The sequence below is a fragment of the Paramisgurnus dabryanus genome, chromosome 13 (genome assembly GCF_030506205.2).
Source record: "Paramisgurnus dabryanus chromosome 13, PD_genome_1.1, whole genome shotgun sequence".
In the NCBI taxonomy this organism is placed as follows: domain Eukaryota; kingdom Metazoa; phylum Chordata; class Actinopteri; order Cypriniformes; family Cobitidae; genus Paramisgurnus; species Paramisgurnus dabryanus.
Window position 1 is genome coordinate 9,124,719 of NC_133349.1, and position 19,074 is coordinate 9,143,792.

General features: G+C 34.7%; 1 protein-coding gene across 6 annotated transcripts; it reads left to right on the forward strand.

The window, feature by feature from the left end:
- Positions 1-1,343: 1,343 nt before the first annotated feature.
- LOC135789010 (uncharacterized) lies at positions 1,344-18,800 on the forward strand. Of its 6 annotated transcripts, XM_073811549.1 has the most exons (18): positions 1,344-1,574; positions 6,384-6,446; positions 7,911-8,195; positions 8,409-8,717; positions 9,642-9,707; positions 12,020-12,151; positions 12,395-12,493; positions 12,825-12,956; positions 13,842-13,925; positions 14,635-14,721; positions 15,020-15,106; positions 15,193-15,264; positions 16,361-16,447; positions 17,863-17,964; positions 18,052-18,132; positions 18,238-18,354; positions 18,482-18,641; positions 18,685-18,800. In XM_073811549.1, the coding sequence occupies exons 1-17, from the start codon at positions 1,499-1,501 to the stop codon at positions 18,610-18,612; spliced, it is 2,010 nt and encodes a 669-aa protein (XP_073667650.1). In that variant the 5' UTR covers positions 1,344-1,498; the 3' UTR covers positions 18,613-18,641; positions 18,685-18,800. The 6 variants fall into 6 exon arrangements, with proteins under 6 accessions (XP_073667650.1, XP_065154644.1, XP_065154645.1 ...); XM_065298568.2 differs by having other exon boundaries at positions 1,345-1,574; positions 18,482-18,800; XM_065298571.2 differs by lacking the exon at positions 1,344-1,574 and adding an exon at positions 3,300-3,457 and having other exon boundaries at positions 18,482-18,800.
- Positions 18,801-19,074: the final 274 nt, after the last annotated feature.

The window sequence follows — 19,074 nt, forward strand, 5'->3', positions numbered from 1 at the left end:
AGGGATAGTTCGACCAAAAATGATATTAAACCCATGATTTACTCACCCCCAAGCTGTCCGAGTTGCATATGTCCATCGTTTTTCAGACAAACACATTTTCGGATATTTTAGAAAATGTTTTAGATCTTTCAGTTGATTAAATGTAATGTTACGGGGTCCACGACCTTCAAGTCCAAAAAAAGTGCGGCCGTCCATCCTTCACAAATTAAATCCAAACGGCTCCAGGATGAAAAACAAAGGTCTTCTGAGGGTAATCCGCGCGGTGTTGTTGTAGAAATATCCATATTTAAAACTTTATTTACGTAAATAAATACCTTCCGGTAGCGCCGCCATCTTAGTCGCGTCCGCATTCAGGATGAGAGCTTACGCAGCCTACGGAGGCTACTCTGCTGCTGCTCTGTGCCTCGCCCTCCGAATTTGTCATACGTCACTAAGAAAAGTGCGTTCACTACGCTAATACTCTCTCCTGAATACAGAGGAGTCTAAGATGGCGGCACTACTGGAAGGTAGTTATTTTTGTTAATAAAGTTTTAAATATGGATATTTCTACAACACCAAAAAAAGTGCAAAAAAAAAAAACCGCAAACAAGAAATGACGGAGAAATTAGACATTATGGAGAAATAAGAAATGACTACACATGATATTCATACAAAATATATTTATAGCGGCCACAAATAAAAATGTAATTGAAATTATTTTATTTTTTATTAAAAGCTGGGGTGGGCCGGGCCCCCTATTGGCCGGGCCCATTTGCACGTGCAGACCCTGACTGCTATATGTTTAAATTAGAGTAGTGGGTTTTAAACTGACCTCAACTATGAAGTGCGTAGCGCAGAAGCGACAATATCACGTGCAATGTTGCTTCACAAGACAAATTTGTGTGCAAACCTTTCCGCTGTTCACAACTTGAGTCATTTCTGGTTTGCTAATATGATGGTTATACTCATCCACGTGTATAACCCCATTTACAACAACAAACTCATTTTACACACAGTGACAATGTTGACTAGAATGACTAGTCTAGATTAGATTCAACCCATCAAGATTTTGAAAGTCATGATATGAGTGTGTCTAATGGGTAATGTGAACATATAAATGCCAAACTGACCGTCGTTTGGTTTTAGAAAAGTTTGATGACTAACGTTACTGCATACAGATCATGCCTGTAATAAAAGCAACTCAGTGGGTTCTGAGCTAATTTTATGTGAAGTTCACAAAAAAAAATCATTTTTTTAAAACCAAGGTTTAGGTGCCCCCTGTTGGCAGCAGACTGTAGTGCACTGTTTTCCCTACATACCAAGCAGTAGGCAAATGCTCAACAGAACGGGTTTAAAATGCAAACAGTTTAATTTTTCAAACCATTTAATTCTTTTAATTAGGATAATTGGAATGCATTATCCAAATTCCTATATCTTCTGGGAGCGTGATGATGCAACGGATCCATACTGACAAACTGCAAGAGGACAACAATCCTCAAAACATCCTCTCCACGGAAACATGGCATGCGAGATAAAGCTGCTGGATTTTCGGTGTGGACATTTCTTGAAAGACTCTGCCTGCACACATTTTGAAGGTTAGTATTTGTGTTTCTGTTGAACATAAGAAATTACTTGTTTATTCTCTGATTTTACGGCATTTTAGAAGTTGTCATATATTTAAAAATTGAGCGCCATCTTGTGGCAGTGCACATGTATGCAGTATCCCTACTTTAATCAACATAGCAAGAAAAGAAAGCAATACTTCACACGTGTCAATATTAATCAATGCTGGTTTAAATATTGCATACTCCTAAATAAAAAATGGTTATGTTCGCATAAGTTCATGCTATGTAAATTAATAGCAAAGGGCTTTTATGTATCCATTAATATCAAACAAGATTGATAAATGAATTGCTCATTGTGCATCATAACTTATGGATCTATAAACTTGTATTGTAGTTAAATATCGTAGATCAAAACTAAATCCAAGGGAGAAATAATTCATAGATCTATTAAAAGAAAATTACGTTTATAAACTCTAGGTGTCGCTACTATATCAAAGTCCCCATGATTTCAAACTTCATGCTTTTACTGGAAGTATAATCCTTAATAAAAGGATTTGGAGAACCAAACCTGCATTTCTTAGAAATAAATAAAAACATACACAAATACATGAAATATTAGGAACATAAATAAAGTAAAATAGAAAAATAAATAAAAATACGAATAATTTTTAAATTAAATGTAGTCCTGAAATTAATATTTGTTGTATTATCTTTCCATTTAATTATTCTTTTCTGTTTTTATTTTTTATCTTTATTTTTATGCTTTTCTTTTAGTTATTTCTTTTTGCATTCATTAAGTTTTTATTTATCATAAGTATTTATTTGTGTATTTAAATATCCCCACAATTATTTATTTTCATATTTATATTTGTTTCGTTTTACATTTCTGCATTTCTTTTTACATTTATTTGTGCAACATGGAAATGAGAAAGTAATTTTGTGAATTGCTCCAAAAAACAATTCCCATTTCTAGGACACACAATAAGCGTTCAAAACTAACAGTCTCTAACTTGTGCTAATTTTGCCCTTCACACTATAAAAAGTAAAAGTTGGATTAACCTAAAAAAAATTACTTAAATTGCTAACACCTAAAAATGTGACTTTTTCCAGCTTAAAATTTTTCACTTTAAGTAAAAATGTAAGTTAAAAAAGCTTACTTTTTTTAGGTGTTACCAATTCAAGGAATTACTTTAGTTATTTCACATAAAAATGTTTACTTAAAGTAAAAACATTTAAGTTGCAAAGCAATTGAAGTCATTTCTAAAGTAGATCCTTTCACTTTTCACTGTGCAACTTCTCATCCGATTCTAGACTGTAAGGTAAACCAAACACTATTGGTTATTTCAAAAAAGGGAGGAGCCAATCAATATATCCCATCATAACACTTTTTTAATTACATCATTGCTGGTCACTTCTTTTTGCAGAACATTTTGATCACATAAGCTCCACCCTCACTCGAACACCTGACCTGAAACTGGTCAGGCCACTCCATACATAACAGTCCAATCTGAACATTTGGACTTCAAGATAAATTATAGATAGCTAGAGCCTTTTGTTTTATTACTCTTCATATTTAAAATAAACCAGAGGGGAAATAAAAAGAAAACAGCAAAGCTTGATTTTGATTATGCATTCAAACATATCGGCACATCCCTGTTTATATCAAAAAGAAGCATTGCATTTGACCTGTGACGATAGCAAAAGAAGGGCGTGCGTTTGTGGTGCCGGTTGCATGTGTGAGGCATGATGCTCGAATTCGCCCCGTAGTGGAAACCACAAGGAGCAGCTGCACAAACACTAAAGCTGCAGGTTCAAGGTCACAAGCGGAGATCTTTCTGGCTGTTTGACTTCAGACTGAGAGATGTCACCTTTACTGCTGTATACTGTTCTTCAGACTTTGTCTTTATCTCAAGGTAAAATGGTCATTGATCTACAGTTGAGTAGGCAGACTAAGTTTTTATAGGTCAAACAGTGTGGGCTCAACTGCCATCCAGTATATATATATATATATATTTTATACGTAAACCTATGTTTTGTCTAATACTGTAGTAGGCTATAAAAATTACCTTCTATGCATAAATCTATACGTGGTTACTTAAATGTGATTGCACAATTTTTTAATAATAGATTCAAACTGACTACTTCCTTAGATAAAGTAAATCCTTATCGTAGATGGAAAATCAAGTTCACTTGTCAAAAGACTTTGCTTTGTGCCAGACAGACTTTGTGGTTTAAACAAAGCTAAGTTTAACTAATGGAGCACAATGCCATTTAAAAAAATGATAAAAGACTAAAAGTACAAAGATGCCTGAGCTCATTATAACGGTTTTACTAAAGAGTTGTTTGCACACGGTGCGACTAAACATTCATGTGCTTGCAATCTGCTTGCCTGCTTTTGGTAAATCAACTTCGCAGATCGTATGGAGACGGGTGTTATTATATGTTAGATGTTAAGGTTATAGATGTCATTGTTATTAACACGATAAAAGGCATTTACAGAACTCTAAATTTATGAAAAGCAGATTTCAATAATAAGGTAAATGTGTATTTTATGCTGTAACAAATGCATAGTACACATTGGACATTACGGAAATGCACATTGCATGTGAATACAAAATGTATTTTGATTGATATCAACGAGATCTGGCTTGTACTGTTTATACATTTATCACAAAAATACATTAATACTTCATCCCATTCATTCTAAGTGAATGCCAATTTTTGTTTTTATCATTTCATATTGTTCAAACCACAGAAAATGTATCAAATAAGATGCTTTAGGATTACAACTAATTTTAAGATTTATGATTTAATTCATATTTACTGTGTAACTGAAATGTGCAATATTTATTGATTACAAATGAGGGATTATCCACACAGGCAATAAATGTGCATGTGCTAAATGTGGCAAATCTTGAGAAGTATTTTTAAATTTAAAGTGTGAAAATATATCAGTTAGTTACAAAAGTAGTTTTTTTTCCCTAGTGTACTTCGTACGGTGATATTTTAATATCCGAGACCATGCGAACCTTCACTGTCTGTAACCATTTGATAAAGATGAACTACTTTTAAGTATGCGGACTGCACGGACAGCAGGTGTTTTAGTCCATCCATGTTACTACAGCTTGCTCTTTAGTAAAAGTCCTACAGTTTAAAACGATGAATTAGTTATATATAACTTTATGTAGCTTATACACAATACAATACAATTTTGGTCTCGCTGTGTAAAACCAAAAATTAAGTTACACAAATATTTACTTTTTGACATGAAACATTGCTTTAACGTTTTGTACGTTAATCCAAATGTTTCCATCTTGTCTAAATTAGTCCTGCGTTTGAAGATTAAGGCCATGAAGTTTAACCCGTTAACCCAGCGTAATCATTACTAAAGTTTCAGCGAACACTACTTTTATGATTTTATGTTGAGCTAAGACAGCTTTGTTTATGTATCTTGTTCAACAGTATCTCGTTGCTTCTGATGAGTATTTTTTATTGAAGATGATAAGTTGAAAGGGCTGCAGATCTAAGCGTATCTGCACACAAATCTAAAATGAATCGGTGAAGCAAAAATGTTATAGCTTAAGGACATTTTAAGAACAAACAACTTGAGCCAAAATATAAATGGTACACTGTAAAAAATTATATTCAATCAACATATATTTAATGTTACTTTGACTAAACAAATTAAGTTAGACAATTTTAAACTTGTTTTCATTAGTTGTCGACTTATCACAAGACAAAACTTTAAATATTAGGTTGAATTGACATGCATAACCAAGTTGTTTTTACTTCATGCTGCATGTAAATGTGAATGTAGGCAACTTGTTGATCTTATTCATCAGATTATATTAATGCATTCTTAAAAAAATTATTTATGTGTCAATCTGTCACTATGTCTTAATTTATTTCAACCTATATGACTTTCTTTAAAAATAAACAACACAAAAAAGAAGATTTACATTAAGGCTTTTGTTCAAAGCAATTACAGAATTCGGAAAAAACAAAAAAGTGAAATTCTCAAATATGTATCTTCAAAACGTAAGTCATATGTTTGAAACAACATGATAATTCTAGAATATTCACTTTGTGTTAAAAAGTTGAGTATTACTATTAGTATCTGTTTGATGTCACATGCAAATCATTTTATATGAAAGAAATTCCAGATCAGCGATGATATTGAATCATGATTGTTACAAAAATGTGGCGTGCTGAATTGCAAAGCTGTTTGTAAATTAATTTTCAGCTTAAAAAAATTTTAAGTAACAATTTTTTTTACAGTAAATGTTACAGTTTAATTTTATCTTTGGGAATAATTGACGACAGGACATTGAATTATTTGAATATAATGCACACCAAAGGTGGTAATGCGGCGCGATGCAAAGCGGGGTTACACCTGAGATGTTTATTATTTTCAAATAATTTATAGGAGTTAATTATACCACAGTTACCACAGACACTGCTAAGACATTGCTCTGGTGATTATTTTAAGACATTTGACTGGTCAGGGGTGCGCTTCACGGAAAAAATAATCAACACCCGTGGTACACTTCTTAACCAATCAGAATAAAGCATTCAACAGCCCGTGGTATAATGAGTAATAATGATTAACAACATGTATTAAATATAGGGTTACTGTTAGAATTAGGGTTTAGTTTGCATGTTGTTATGCATCATTTACTGTTATTAATTACGGGTAACATGTGTAACAAAGACATCGTAACATACAGTGTCTTGTATTAGGACTTCAATCTAATTATAATTAACAGTGTAACCCATGCATTCACTGCTTTACAGCATCTTACAAAATTCCTGATTTCTATAATTTTCCTTTATTTTCAGGATTGGATTTTACGCGTGATCTCTCTCGTAGGAATCAAACAAAGCCTGCAGACAATTCAGCCAGTGAGTTTCTACCTTTAAAAAAAACTTACATGTTCATGTGCTGAAAGTCAAGATCACTGTTGGGGGAGTCTCACGAAATCCAGATTTAGAAGGTGTCCAGCATCAGATTTTTTTAAGCCAATTTTTTTGCACATCTAAGATTAAGGTCTGAACTTACTATAACCATTATCTTTAGAGGATTTAAAAAAATTTCTTTAGAATTATTTAAATTTTTTAGATTATCATTTACAAAAATGAACATTACCGCAACATGATATTACATTAAATATATGCATTTACAAACTCATGTTTCGGTAATGAGAACTAAAAAGTTGTTTAGGTACTATGACAAACAAAATTTCAACTTTTATCTGGAGAGAAAAAATAAGAACTGCTTATCTGGTAGCCATCTTGAGTGTCACAGTCAATTATGTCCCTTCCAACAATTTTTTTTTGAAAATGTTAGTTCCTTGAGGGCTTAAACAATGATTGGAAATTGTTGCGGAGGATGAGAAAATTTTTCTTGGACACATTTACATTCCTTATTATTGTCCAAATACCCCATGTTTCTTTACTGTAAATGTTTATAGTATAACATGCACTGAAGCTTTTTATTTTTTTATTATAAATATTTCCATGTCAAAGAACCCAAATCCAGTCATGGACACCTTGCGGTAATGACATTTTTTTTAACACTGATTGGCCTGCAGAGCGACTACAGACAGACAGTTCATCGAGATGTTAAGCAGTATGCAAGAAAATGGTGTTTGATGGAAGGCTACTGTGACCAGACCAACCCAAAGCCCAATATCTCCCCCCAAAATACCACCAGAGACCACCGCAATATTGTGCAAAACTGTGACAGCAATCTACCACCCCAGAGATAAACCAGATCATAGACTTACTGCATTCAAAAAATGCTGCAAACGCAGTGCACACTTGCACCAAGACATTAAACTCAATAGAAAGTCCCTACGGATGTCCATACCGCTTCTCCACTAACTATAATATGTGACACCATACAAATGACCCCTCACCCTTTTTAAAGTTTGACCCAAAGACCTTTACAATGACTCATAATTCCACAAGCCGTATACAAAGACGCAATCTGCTTCCCGTAGTAAAAGATCTGGAGAATTACATGAGCTTAAACCGCACGTGTCATAAACTTTCTAAAAAAAGTTCTTTCCCCAGTGTCCTCCATACTACAGAATGACATTTCCACAGGAAGTGACTCACGGGATGTGGCTGTGTTGCAGTGTACTGCTACACAGTTTTGCAACACAAAACAATGCCCCACGGTTTAGATATTCACTTTGGTGTATATCTAAACAAAATTCTAGCTACGGCTGTGATAGAAAGTCTGAAGATATAGGGATGCAATGCTGGAAAATGTTCACATTGCTATCGCCCCTCCCTGTGTGATGACAATAAATGCAGTTTTGTTTCATTAATGATAATTTTATCTCTTTCTAAACGTTTTAGTTGAGATCTCCATGCTAAGTCTATCACGTGGCTGCTCTGGCGTTTTAAGGGCCCGTCACAGGGACACCACAGTGGATGTGACCCTCAACCTGTTGGATGCTCAAGAGCAGAAAGATCTTGCCGACCAACTATGCCAAAGCCTTGGTTGTGGGCAAAATCACGTTGTGACTGCGACAGATCGCAGTGGGGTTTGCCTTGCAGATTGCATTCTGAAAGAGTCAAAGCTGCACAATTGCACTACAACTGCAAAAGGCGACTGCACAAATGCAACCGAAGTCATCTGCGGTGAGTCATCTACGCTGTCAGAATCAAGGTAGAAAAGCTGTCACTGGGACGGTACCTTTTAAAAAGGTGCCAATGTGCACCATTTAGTGCCTGTGAGATATTATACATCCTTTAGGTGTACTTTTTGAAAGAATACTGCTTTTGTATCTTTCTGTGTGTATGCTTTTGTTATATTGCTTTGTGATTTGATTGGACGACACATCTGTTCCCCAGAACATCAAGTTGTCAGATTGGCTGGAGGTCAGGATCGGTGTGTTGGACGGGTGGAGTTGGTGAACACCGGGCAGTGGGGCACCGTGTGTGATGATGATTTTAATGACAAAAGTGGAAATGTAGTTTGTGCCCAATTGGGCTGTGGAATTCTGATAAAATATGGCTTTTGGGGGGCTGGTTCTGGGCCTATCCACATCAGCAAGATGAAATGCAATGGCACGGAGGATAACTTATGGGAATGCAATGTCAACAAATCCATTCCCAAAGACTACTGTGGACATAAGGAAGATGTTGGGATTGTTTGTTCAGGTACTGAATGCATTTGTACATTGCATAAGTTCCATACACCACTGTTTCCCAATCCTGGTCCTCGAGCACCCCCTCCCAGAATGTTTTAGATGTCTCCTTATTTAACACACCTGATTTAACTCATCAGCTTGCATGTTTACCATTTTGGAAGGAGGCTGATAAGTTGAATCAGGTGTTTTAAATAAGGATACGTTTAAACCTTTCTGGAAGGGGGTCCCGAGGACCAGGATTGGGAAGCACTGCCATACACTCTTAAACATAAAGGTGTTACACGATGCCATTTTGGTAAGTACCATCCATTCAATGAAAAAAAATCTTTAGAATGTAAAAGGTAAGAAACATTTATTTTAAGATATTACTGTAGCATCTTTATTTTTAAGAGTATAATTTATAATTTCATTTAAATTCATTATTGTATAATTTAAATGTATTATTTAAAAACCAAGTTTCCTTTGGTTATGAGGTACACTCTTAAAAATAAAGGTGCTTAAAAGGTTCTTCACAGCAATGCTATGGAGGAAACATTCTTGTTTACATTTTTATTATGTAAAGAACCTTTTTCCACTACAAAGAACCTTTTGTAAAACAGAAAGGTTCTTTGGATGTTAAAGGTTCTGTGAAAAGGTTCTTCTATGGCACCTTTATTTTTAAAAGTGTATGTGACCTCTTGGGGTGGAATGTTACTATAATTTGGTTTCAGGTGTAAAGTAATTCATGTAGGTCAGATGTTATTTTTTGTGTGGTGGGGCACCATTTCCATTTCAGTTGGTTTAAAAATAGGACAAAAACAAGCAGGACAGGGTTGCAACTTTAAAATGTGAAATTCTGAATGACAAGTGTTTGGTTATTTGTATTCTGTTAATGTTCAACATTTTTAATTTGAATAATAATTTAATATTTATGTATTTTTCTTGTTCACAATAGAGAGTACAGTGCTCACATCCACAACCAGCAACACAACCCCCACAGTGTTCACGAAATGGACTACAGGTGAAAGAAATCAATCATAAACTTAAAATATATGTGTTTATAAATGGTTACACTGTAAAAAGATTCCGTAGAAATTACAGTATTACTGGCAGATGGATGCCAGTAACTTACTGTAAATTTAAATTTATGTTATTTACTGACAACAGTTTGTTCAAAGTTAAATAAACCTTAAACATTAACAAGTCTTTGTCTTACAGAATAAAAATATAAAATAACAGGCTCATGCAAAGCATTCTGGGAACCAAAAATCCTCATCAACCTTTTTCTGTGTTTTTCCTTCAGATTTTGTTTCCCAGAATGCTTTGCTTGAGGCTGTTATTTTAGTTTTATTCTGTAAAGATACAGACTTGCTAATGTTTAATTTTCATTTAACTTTGAACAAACTGTTGCAGGTAATTAACATAAATTTAAATCTACAGTAAGTTACTGGCATCCAGCTGCCAGTAATACTGTAAATTCTACGGAATCTTTTTACAGTGTAGTAACTGGTGTAAAAAATGTTTAAAACTGTACCTTTTCTGTGGGGTGGTATACCATCAAAGGTTAAAGGTATAGTTCACCCAAAAATGAATAAAAAAAGTTCACCCATAGTATTCTTTTTTCCTACTATGGTAAAGTAAATAGGGTCCACAAACGGTTTGCTTACAAAACGGTTCATGTTTATCAAAATAAAGAAATTTATGCAGGTTTGTAACAATTTGAGAGTGAATAAATGATGACAGAATTTTAATTTTGGGTGAACTATCTCTTTATTTCCGAGTATAGATTGAAATGTTGTACCTTTTGGGGCACAATATTATACCATTATATTAAGTCCAATTTTGTACCAATAAAATTTTAGGGGTACAAAAAATTGTATCTACCCAAAAGAGGTACGACATTGCATTAGGTTTTGTATACCTGTAAAGGTACAAAACAGAACCTTAGGGCAGGGATATTCACATGGCGGCCAAATGCAGCCCTCCAATCATCTATATCCGGCCCTGATATTTGTCTGATATAAAATTAGCGTGATTACATTTACCTTTCCACTATACATGATAAATGACAGCCGAAAAATCGGAAAGGGAATCAGAAAGAGGCTGCATGAGATGCCAACCATCTGTGGGTTATCGGTTCCAATTTGAGCTTAAAAAAGTACACTTGTGTGACTACATTTCCGTAAGTGATGTATTTCAGTGTGTTCCAATCAAAACACTGTGTGCAAGGTCAATATTGTTAATCTTCTTTAGTTTAACTTTATCAATAACTCTTGCCTCGACACAGATTTACGATTAAACTGAAATTTCATTACGACTGCCACTAGAGTCATGAACTCCGACCGTCGTGTCTGGATGTAGTGTACAATTGAAAGGCAGTTTAGTCTATATATCTTTAAAATATTAAAAAAGAAAACATGGAGTGCAATTTTAGTCATTATGAGAAGACTGGCTATAGACCGTTTCATCAGATCCGCGTGCGGTGACGTATTAAGCGTCTGGTCTGAACTTTACTTCCGGTTTCTGTTTGTTTAATGGTCTGAGTTGCTAAAACTGAACTCTTAAAAATATATCTCATCAAAAATAACAAATGTTTTGGTTTCCTAGGTAATCTACGTGTTGTTTATTTTGCTTGTTATATAAGTAAACTACTTTAAAAGGACTATTTTTTCATAGCAGATTTTACCGGAAGTTACGTGTTGACCACGAAAGCCGCTTGTTTATGTTGTTACTGCTGAAACCGTTTATATGTTGTGTATATTTGAAATGTAACAATTTATGAAAGTTAAACAGTTATAAATAAAAGAAGTTTAAGAACTCTGCATTACAGTTAGTACAAAAATACATGTGTTGATTATTTACCCTTGCATTTTTTTTTGTAGTATGTTAATAGTTAAACTATCCAAATTTGGTTCTCGCCATGTTAAACTGCAATTGTTTTTAAAATATTAAAAAAGAAAATATGAGTTTTCAATACTTAAAAGGCAAAATACGGGATACAAGAAGTCGGCATATTTTCGGAAAATGCATGTTTTTTTATTATGACCTATAACAAAAGTAACAAAACCAACATAAGTTATAACATAATAATAATATAGGTCAAAGTAAAAAATATATTAAAGGTAAAAACAGGGGTAAAAGTTTGACCCACATCATACTTACAATTTTAAAATCTGCCCCTTGAAAAAGAGTAGTTGAAGACCCCTGCCTTAGGGTAACACCCCAGTGACAGAAAAGTACATTTTAAACCTTTTATTCTAACAGTGTATTTGTTCACTGAGCACTGGCACATTTGAAGTCATTTCATTTATTTTTCTTTATTTTTTTTTTTAGAGTCAAGCACAGAAGCGGCTGCAGTAACTGGAGCTTCACCGGCAGTCATTGGCTGTATCATTTTATCTATTGCTCTGCTTCTGTTAGTTCTGTCAAATGCTGCGGTCTGTGTGCATTTCAGAAGAAGAAAAGGCAAGCACTTTCTTTATGTTTATTCTTCTTACGTTCTTCAATATTTTTGTGCCAATAAAGTACATTTTCTTCAGTTTTCTCTTAAGATTTTTAGACAGCTCAGTGTGTGTAAAATACATTCCATTCAGATAACAGGAACATTTTATATAGACATGGAGAAAGTTGATAATGATATATTACGACAGCAGATTAGTGCTGGATGATGAAATAAAAACCATTTCTGTTAATTCTCTGTGTCAACAGTATGTGAGATTGAGCAACATCACAGCGATTCGCAAGAAGATTACCACCAGTACACAGCAATGTACAACCCACAACCTACCACTACTGCACAGCGATACGGTTTGTGCCCCCATACTTATTCACCACAAGAATGCACAGAAAGTTTTAGGGTTGTAAACAAATAATACGTTTTTTTGACATCATGATCAAGTATTATTAAGATTCTGCAAATCAAACAGGAAGCCAAGCCACACTGTAAAAAATCTTAAATTTAATTTTAACTAATGGTCTCAGACTTTTGGATAGCATTGCGTAGTAAACCTTAAATTATTAAGTATTTCTTTTTACTTTTGCATTTTAAAGTCAACCTCATGAAACTCTTGTTTTAGTTCTTTAATTCTCATACTTTTCATGTCTGATTTGAATAATGTTTTAATTTTGTACTCCTCAGAAAGTCTTGTCCCAAGACAGAGCTCAAACTATGGTTCTAGGTTAGATCAATCTGCTCACAACTCCATCTGTTCATCTGATTCAGATCACAACAGGGATCAAGCACAACAACTTCATCTACACAACTTACCAGGTAACTGTCCTAAACTAACAACATGGCAACAACACTCGATCACAAAATACAGATCCACCATTGCTTTATCAAAAAAAAAATATGTTTTTAGTTGGAATGAGAAATTAATAACAGAAAGAAAAATGCTGTTTTTTTCAACCCTCACTGCTAAAAATAGCTCTGGTGCTGCGTGCAAGGTTGATCAAAATGGTTATGCAAGTCAAATAAACCTACAATATTACGTATTTAGTTGAAATAACTTCTAAAAAAGTTAAAATTATTTCACTTAATTTGTAAGTTTAAAGTAAAGTAAAACAAACATATGTTCATACACTCTAAAAACAAACGGTGCTATATAGCACCAAAAGTGGTTCTTTGCTTGTAATCATAGAAGAACCGTTTTTAGTGCCATGTAGCACCGGTGAAGCACCTGTGTAGAACCATATAGTGCTATGTAGAACCAAATGTGGTGCTATATGGGCCCTATATGGTTCTACACAGGTGCTTCACCGGTTCTTCACCGGTGCTATATGGCACTAAAAACGGTTCTTCTATGGTTACGATTCAAATCAACAGTTTTGGTGCTATATAGAGGTATCCGTTTTACCATGCATGGTTTGCATTAAATACAATGCAAATCCAATTAATGGGATTTAACTCCTTGTTATTGAATTTAATTGAAAATAAAAATGACAAATGAATTATGAAATAGTTAGATGAGACATTGTAGTATCACTTCAACCAAATTGGAAAAGACAACAACAGAATGTTCAGAACTAAAAAATAACGTTTGCCATTGTTGGCTCACCTCTTGAATGAGAGGTTTTGCATTAAATGATTTAGCATTCATTTCTATGAGGAACCAAATCTAATGAAATGTGAATTGTTTGCTGGTCTGTCTAACAGTGAATGTGGATGACTCAAGCAGTACATCATCGGGAGAAGCCTATCATTACACACGTGTCCAACATGAACCTAGCCAGAAGTTAGGTAGGATGAAATTAAGCAAGACTTGATGTGTGGGACAGCTTGGCACACACTTTTATCTAAAGCATCTTAACGTACATTCAAGTTTTAAACATTTTTTTTTCAGTAGCCTGTATGTTACCCAGTCTGTGAAAACCCTGATAAACTCATGTTTGTGATTTACTGTTTTCTACATAGGATCATCTTACATAATGTAAAAAAACATTATTTGAAAAATAACCTTGATATCTTTAATATTATTTTTATCACAGGGCTGTTGAATGCTTTAATCTGATTGGTTGAGAAATGTTTCATGGGTTTGCATTATATTTCGATAAACGCACACCTGTCCTGTCAATTGTCTTTAAAGAACCATACACCAGAGCAATGTCTGTGTGTATAAAAATAATTGACTCCGTTCCTTTGAATTATTTGAAAATGTTTGCATTATTTTCATTAATTATTCCTAACATTTTTTAGATAAATTAAAGACCATGTGGGATGGATCGAAATTTATGTGAAATCAGTTATTGAAATTAAACTTTGATGCTCCTAATCTCATAATTAGATTATGAGTCTTTATAATCTGGGATTTACAGACAGGATCACATATCATGTGTGTTTGCTAAGATTTAAACCTGGGAGCAATACATTTCAGTCCCCTTAATTTAACTTTAATAAAGAGGTATCTTCACATTTTTTATATATTGTTTCATTTTTTATTCTCTTGAAGGTGATGGAATCCCATCTCATGTGGATTCAATATCATTGACACCCTTGGCTACTAGAGGCGCAGAGTTACCCATCAACTTATGTCAAGGTTAAGCTCTAATTTAGCTCTAATCTTCTGTAAAAATGGCCTCCATACTCTTGAAAATGTGATCTTCACAGGCAGCGATGTCATAGAAAAAAACATTTTTGGTTTTCCAAAAGAATAATTTTCTTCTTAAAGTTTAAAGAAAAATTTTTCACTACAAAGAACCTTTAGTGAAACAGAAAGGTTGTTCAGATGAAGGTTCAGAAGCAAACAACCAAAAACAGTTCTTCTGTGGCATCATGTGGTAAGAATAATTTTTTAGTGTGGAAATGGATGAATTTTTTCTTTGCTTCATACACAGCAAAATATCTGAGTGATTCGAGCAGTACGTCTTCTGGTGAATTCTATGAAAACACAACGACTGACGTAGACAACATTCAAAAATCACGTACGTACACAAAGTATATGTTGGGTTCATTTACAAATATCTTGTACTTTCATCTGATTAATCTAATCAATATTTGATTTATCTAGAGGATGACGAAGCTTCACTTGAAAAGTCCCCATTGATGTCCCTGTCTAACTATAACCAGCACTTGCCACCAAGTAACTATAAAGCTCTCATCTTTCTTGTAATGAAACCTAATTGTGCCTCAAATGAAAATTCGGTCATTTTACTCACGCTCATGTCATTTCAGACCTGTATTAAACAAAATACATATTTAGCAGATATTTCTCATACAGTGAAAGTCAATAGGGACCAGGGACCGGCATGGTTTTACTCACTTCTAATGCATAAGAACATTTTGACGTTCTGCTCACAAGGCTTCTGAGAAACGAATGTTAAAGGGATAGTTCGGCCAAAAATGATATTAAACCCATGATTTACTCACCCCCAAGCTGTCAGACATGCATATGCTCATCATTTTTTAGACAATCACATTTTTTAGTTAATTTAGAAAATGTTTTAGATCTTTCAGTTAATCAAATGTAAAGTTACAGGGTCCACGTCCTTCAAGTCCAAAAAATGTGCATCCATCCTTCACAAAATAAATCCAAACAGCTCCAAGATGATAAACAAAGGCATTCTGAGGGTAATCCGCACCGTTTTGTTGTAGAAATATCCAAATTTAAAACTTTATAAAATGTAAATAAATAGCTTCCGCTAACACCGCCATCTTAGACTCCTCTGTATTCAGGAGAGAGTATTAGCGTAGTGTACGCACTTTTCTTAGTGACGTATGACAAATTCAAAGGGCGGGGGCACAGAGCAGCAGCACAGAACCCTCCGTAAACTGCGTACGCTCTCATCTCGAATGCGGACGCGACTAAGATGACAGTTATTTTCATTTATAAAGTTTTAAATATGTGTATTTCTACCACTAAACGGCACCGATTACCCACAGAAGGCCTTTGTTTATCATCGTGGAGCCATTTGGATTGTATTGATGCACATTTTTTGGACTTGAATGACGTGGACCCCGTAACGTTACATGTAATTAACTGAAAGATCTAAAACATTTTCGAAAATAACTGAAAATGTGTTTGTCTGAAAAATTATTGACATATGCATCTCAGACAGCTTGGGGGTGAGTATATTATGGGTTTAATATAAGTTTGGCCGAACTATCCATTTAAGGTGATGTGTTATCTTTTAGTAGAGAAATAAACTTTAAATTTATTCATTTTCTATTGTCTATAGCAGAGAATCCAAATGATTTGCACAGTATATCTTCTGGAGAGGTCTATGAAAACACAGCGGTCGACACAGATGATGATCTCCAGCCTGGTAGGTTTAAAAACATATAAGGAGCTCAGATCCAAAAGCCTCTTGTCCAAAATGAGATAATGATATTGACCCAATGCTCTCGGCACGTATTATACATTCATCAAATGCTTTCGCTTCAAATACGCGTAATCCCAGCCTTAGGTCATTCAGAAATACCGGTTTGTTGTATCCATTAAACGCCACAACGATTTTTTAGCAAACTTTTCTGCACAGAAGAATAATTGGATGAACAACAGCACACTTACAATGTGGTTTACTGAATATAATAGAAAATTTGGGACTTTTACCTTTATTCAGAAAGGATAATAAAGAGTGACCGGACACTTTTTTTTAAGAAGTGGAAATATTGCATGAAGTTAGAGGATTTTGCAGCGAAAGACAGTCAAATTTGTTAAATACCAATGAAATGACTAAAGTAACATTTTTACTATTAACCTTTTTAATTTCCATTAAAGTGAATGACTAAAACTGGGAGCAAGAACTGTACAAGAAAACCTCAAAACCTTAGAGGGTTTTGCATCTGAACTTTTCATACATATATTGAACATTAAAGGGATAGTTCGGCCAAAAATGATATTAAACCCATGATTTACTCACCCCCAAGCTGTCCGAGCTGCATATGTCCATCGTTTTTCAGACAAATACATTTTCGGATATTTTAGAAAATGTTTTAGATCTTTCAGTTAATTAAATGTAATGTTACGTGGTCCACCCATAGTCCACTCATAGACCTTCAAGTCCAAAAAAAGTGCGTCCATCCTTCGCAAATTAAATCCAAAAGGCTCCAGGATGATAAACAAAGGTCTTCTGAGGGTAATCCGTGCGGTGTTGTTGTAGAAATATCCATATTTAAAGTTTTATTAACGTAATTAACTACCTTCCGGTAGCGCCGCCATCTTAGTCGCGTCCGCATTCAGGATGAGAGCTTACGCAGCCTACGGAGGCTACTCTGCTGCTGCTCTGTGCCCCCGCCCTCCGAATTTGTCATACGTCACTAAGAAACGTTCGTACACTACGCTAATACTCTCTCCTGAATGCAGACTCGACTAAGATGGCGGCGCTACCGGAAGGTATTTATTTTCGTTAATAAAGTTTTAAATATGGATATTTCTACAGCAACACCGCGCGGATTACCCTCAGAAGACCTTTGTTTATCATCCTGGAGCCGTTTGGATTTAATTTGTGAAGGATGGACGCACTTTTTTTGGACCCGGTAACATTACATTTAATCAACTAAAAGATCTAAAACATTTTATAAAATATCCGAAAATGTGTTTGTCTGAAAGACGATGGACATATGCAACTCGGACAGCTTGGGGGTGAGTAAATCATGGGTTTAATATCATTTTTGGCCGAACAATCCCTTTAAAGACTTTTTTTATTGAACCGTTAGTGGATTTATCTGTTTTCTCTAGAAAACGAGGGAAGCCCATCACTTCCTGAGCAGTCCCTCCAGACACCACATGACGTTCAGATGACAGGAAACACTGCTGGTTACGGTGGCACCCACAGTCAAGGTATCTTTTTTCATTGCGAATTAGAATTAATATTGACGCCATAGTAAATAACGTTTGAATTGTGGCATATATGTGACGTTTCAACAGATGGTAATGATTCAGACAGCACATCTTCAGACGAGTGCTATCAAAACATAGAGCTGGATGCAGATGCATCTCTTCAGTCTGGTATGTTATGAATTTGGGATCCAGATGTTAGCTGCCCATAAACTGCTTTATTTAGTCAGACATTGAACTACAGTTAGGTCTCTTCTCTTGTTTTTCTGTTTTCAGGTAAGGAAAGCCCAGCACCTCCTGAGACATCACTACAGACGCCCCTAAATCACCACAGTATGACAGGAAGTACTGTTGGTTGCGAAGACCATCACATACCTAGAAAACTCAGTCAAGGTACCACTCGCACTGAACTTTGTTCTCAACTTTGTTCCTTGTTCTCAACTGCTTTGAACTCAGATCAGACGGTGGAAATTTGGAAGAAAAAAAACATAAAACATTAAAACCTCTATTTTATTTTTAGAAGCAGATAGTTGCAGCACATCATCTGAGAATTCCTACGTGAACGTTCCACCAAGAAATGCGAGTGATGATGAATGTTCTCCAGCAGAATGTTCTTCAGACAGCGAATATGACCAGCCTGAAAACTGGTGAACTCGACGTGAAAACTGGTGGATATTTTTTGGATCGTGTGAAATATCGAAAAACTTAACTCTCTTTATTCTGTGCACAATGTTGTGCATTTCTTATTTAATGAGAACAATGCAGCACAAACACTTGGATGTGGAATGTCAAGACGTGGAATGTAAAGAAGCACCTACAATACCTGAGCCTTTAAAGACTGTTTCAGAAAAACAAAGAAAAACAGTGTTTGACTTGATTTATAACAAACACTGTCCAACCAAAGCTCAATCACATTCACAAATAATAAAACTAAATAATTCATTATTTTTTATTTAATTGGTAAACTTTATTTTACTAAACAATGTATGTGAACCAGTCTGGGAAAAACCCAGCTAAAATCATTTTTAGTAATTTAAGGTTTTCTAAATAAAATCATCCTCCATATGTAAAGAGCATTCTGTGGAAAATATAACCTTGATATTTCATATTTAA

What these genes read in the sequence shown, in the direction of transcription:
- LOC135789010 (XM_073811549.1), top strand. Translation starts at nt 1,499, where the DNA reads ATGGCATGCGAGATAAAGCTGCTGGATTTTCGGTGTGGACATTTCTTG. An exon ending in TGCAACCGAAGTCATCTGCG is followed by an intron (nt 8,196 to 8,408) that starts GTGAGTCATCTA and finishes TCTGTTCCCCAG; the next exon opens with AACATCAAGTTGTCAGATTG. An exon ending in GTTCACGAAATGGACTACAG is followed by an intron (nt 9,708 to 12,019) that starts GTGAAAGAAATC and finishes TTTTTTTTTTAG; the next exon opens with AGTCAAGCACAGAAGCGGCT.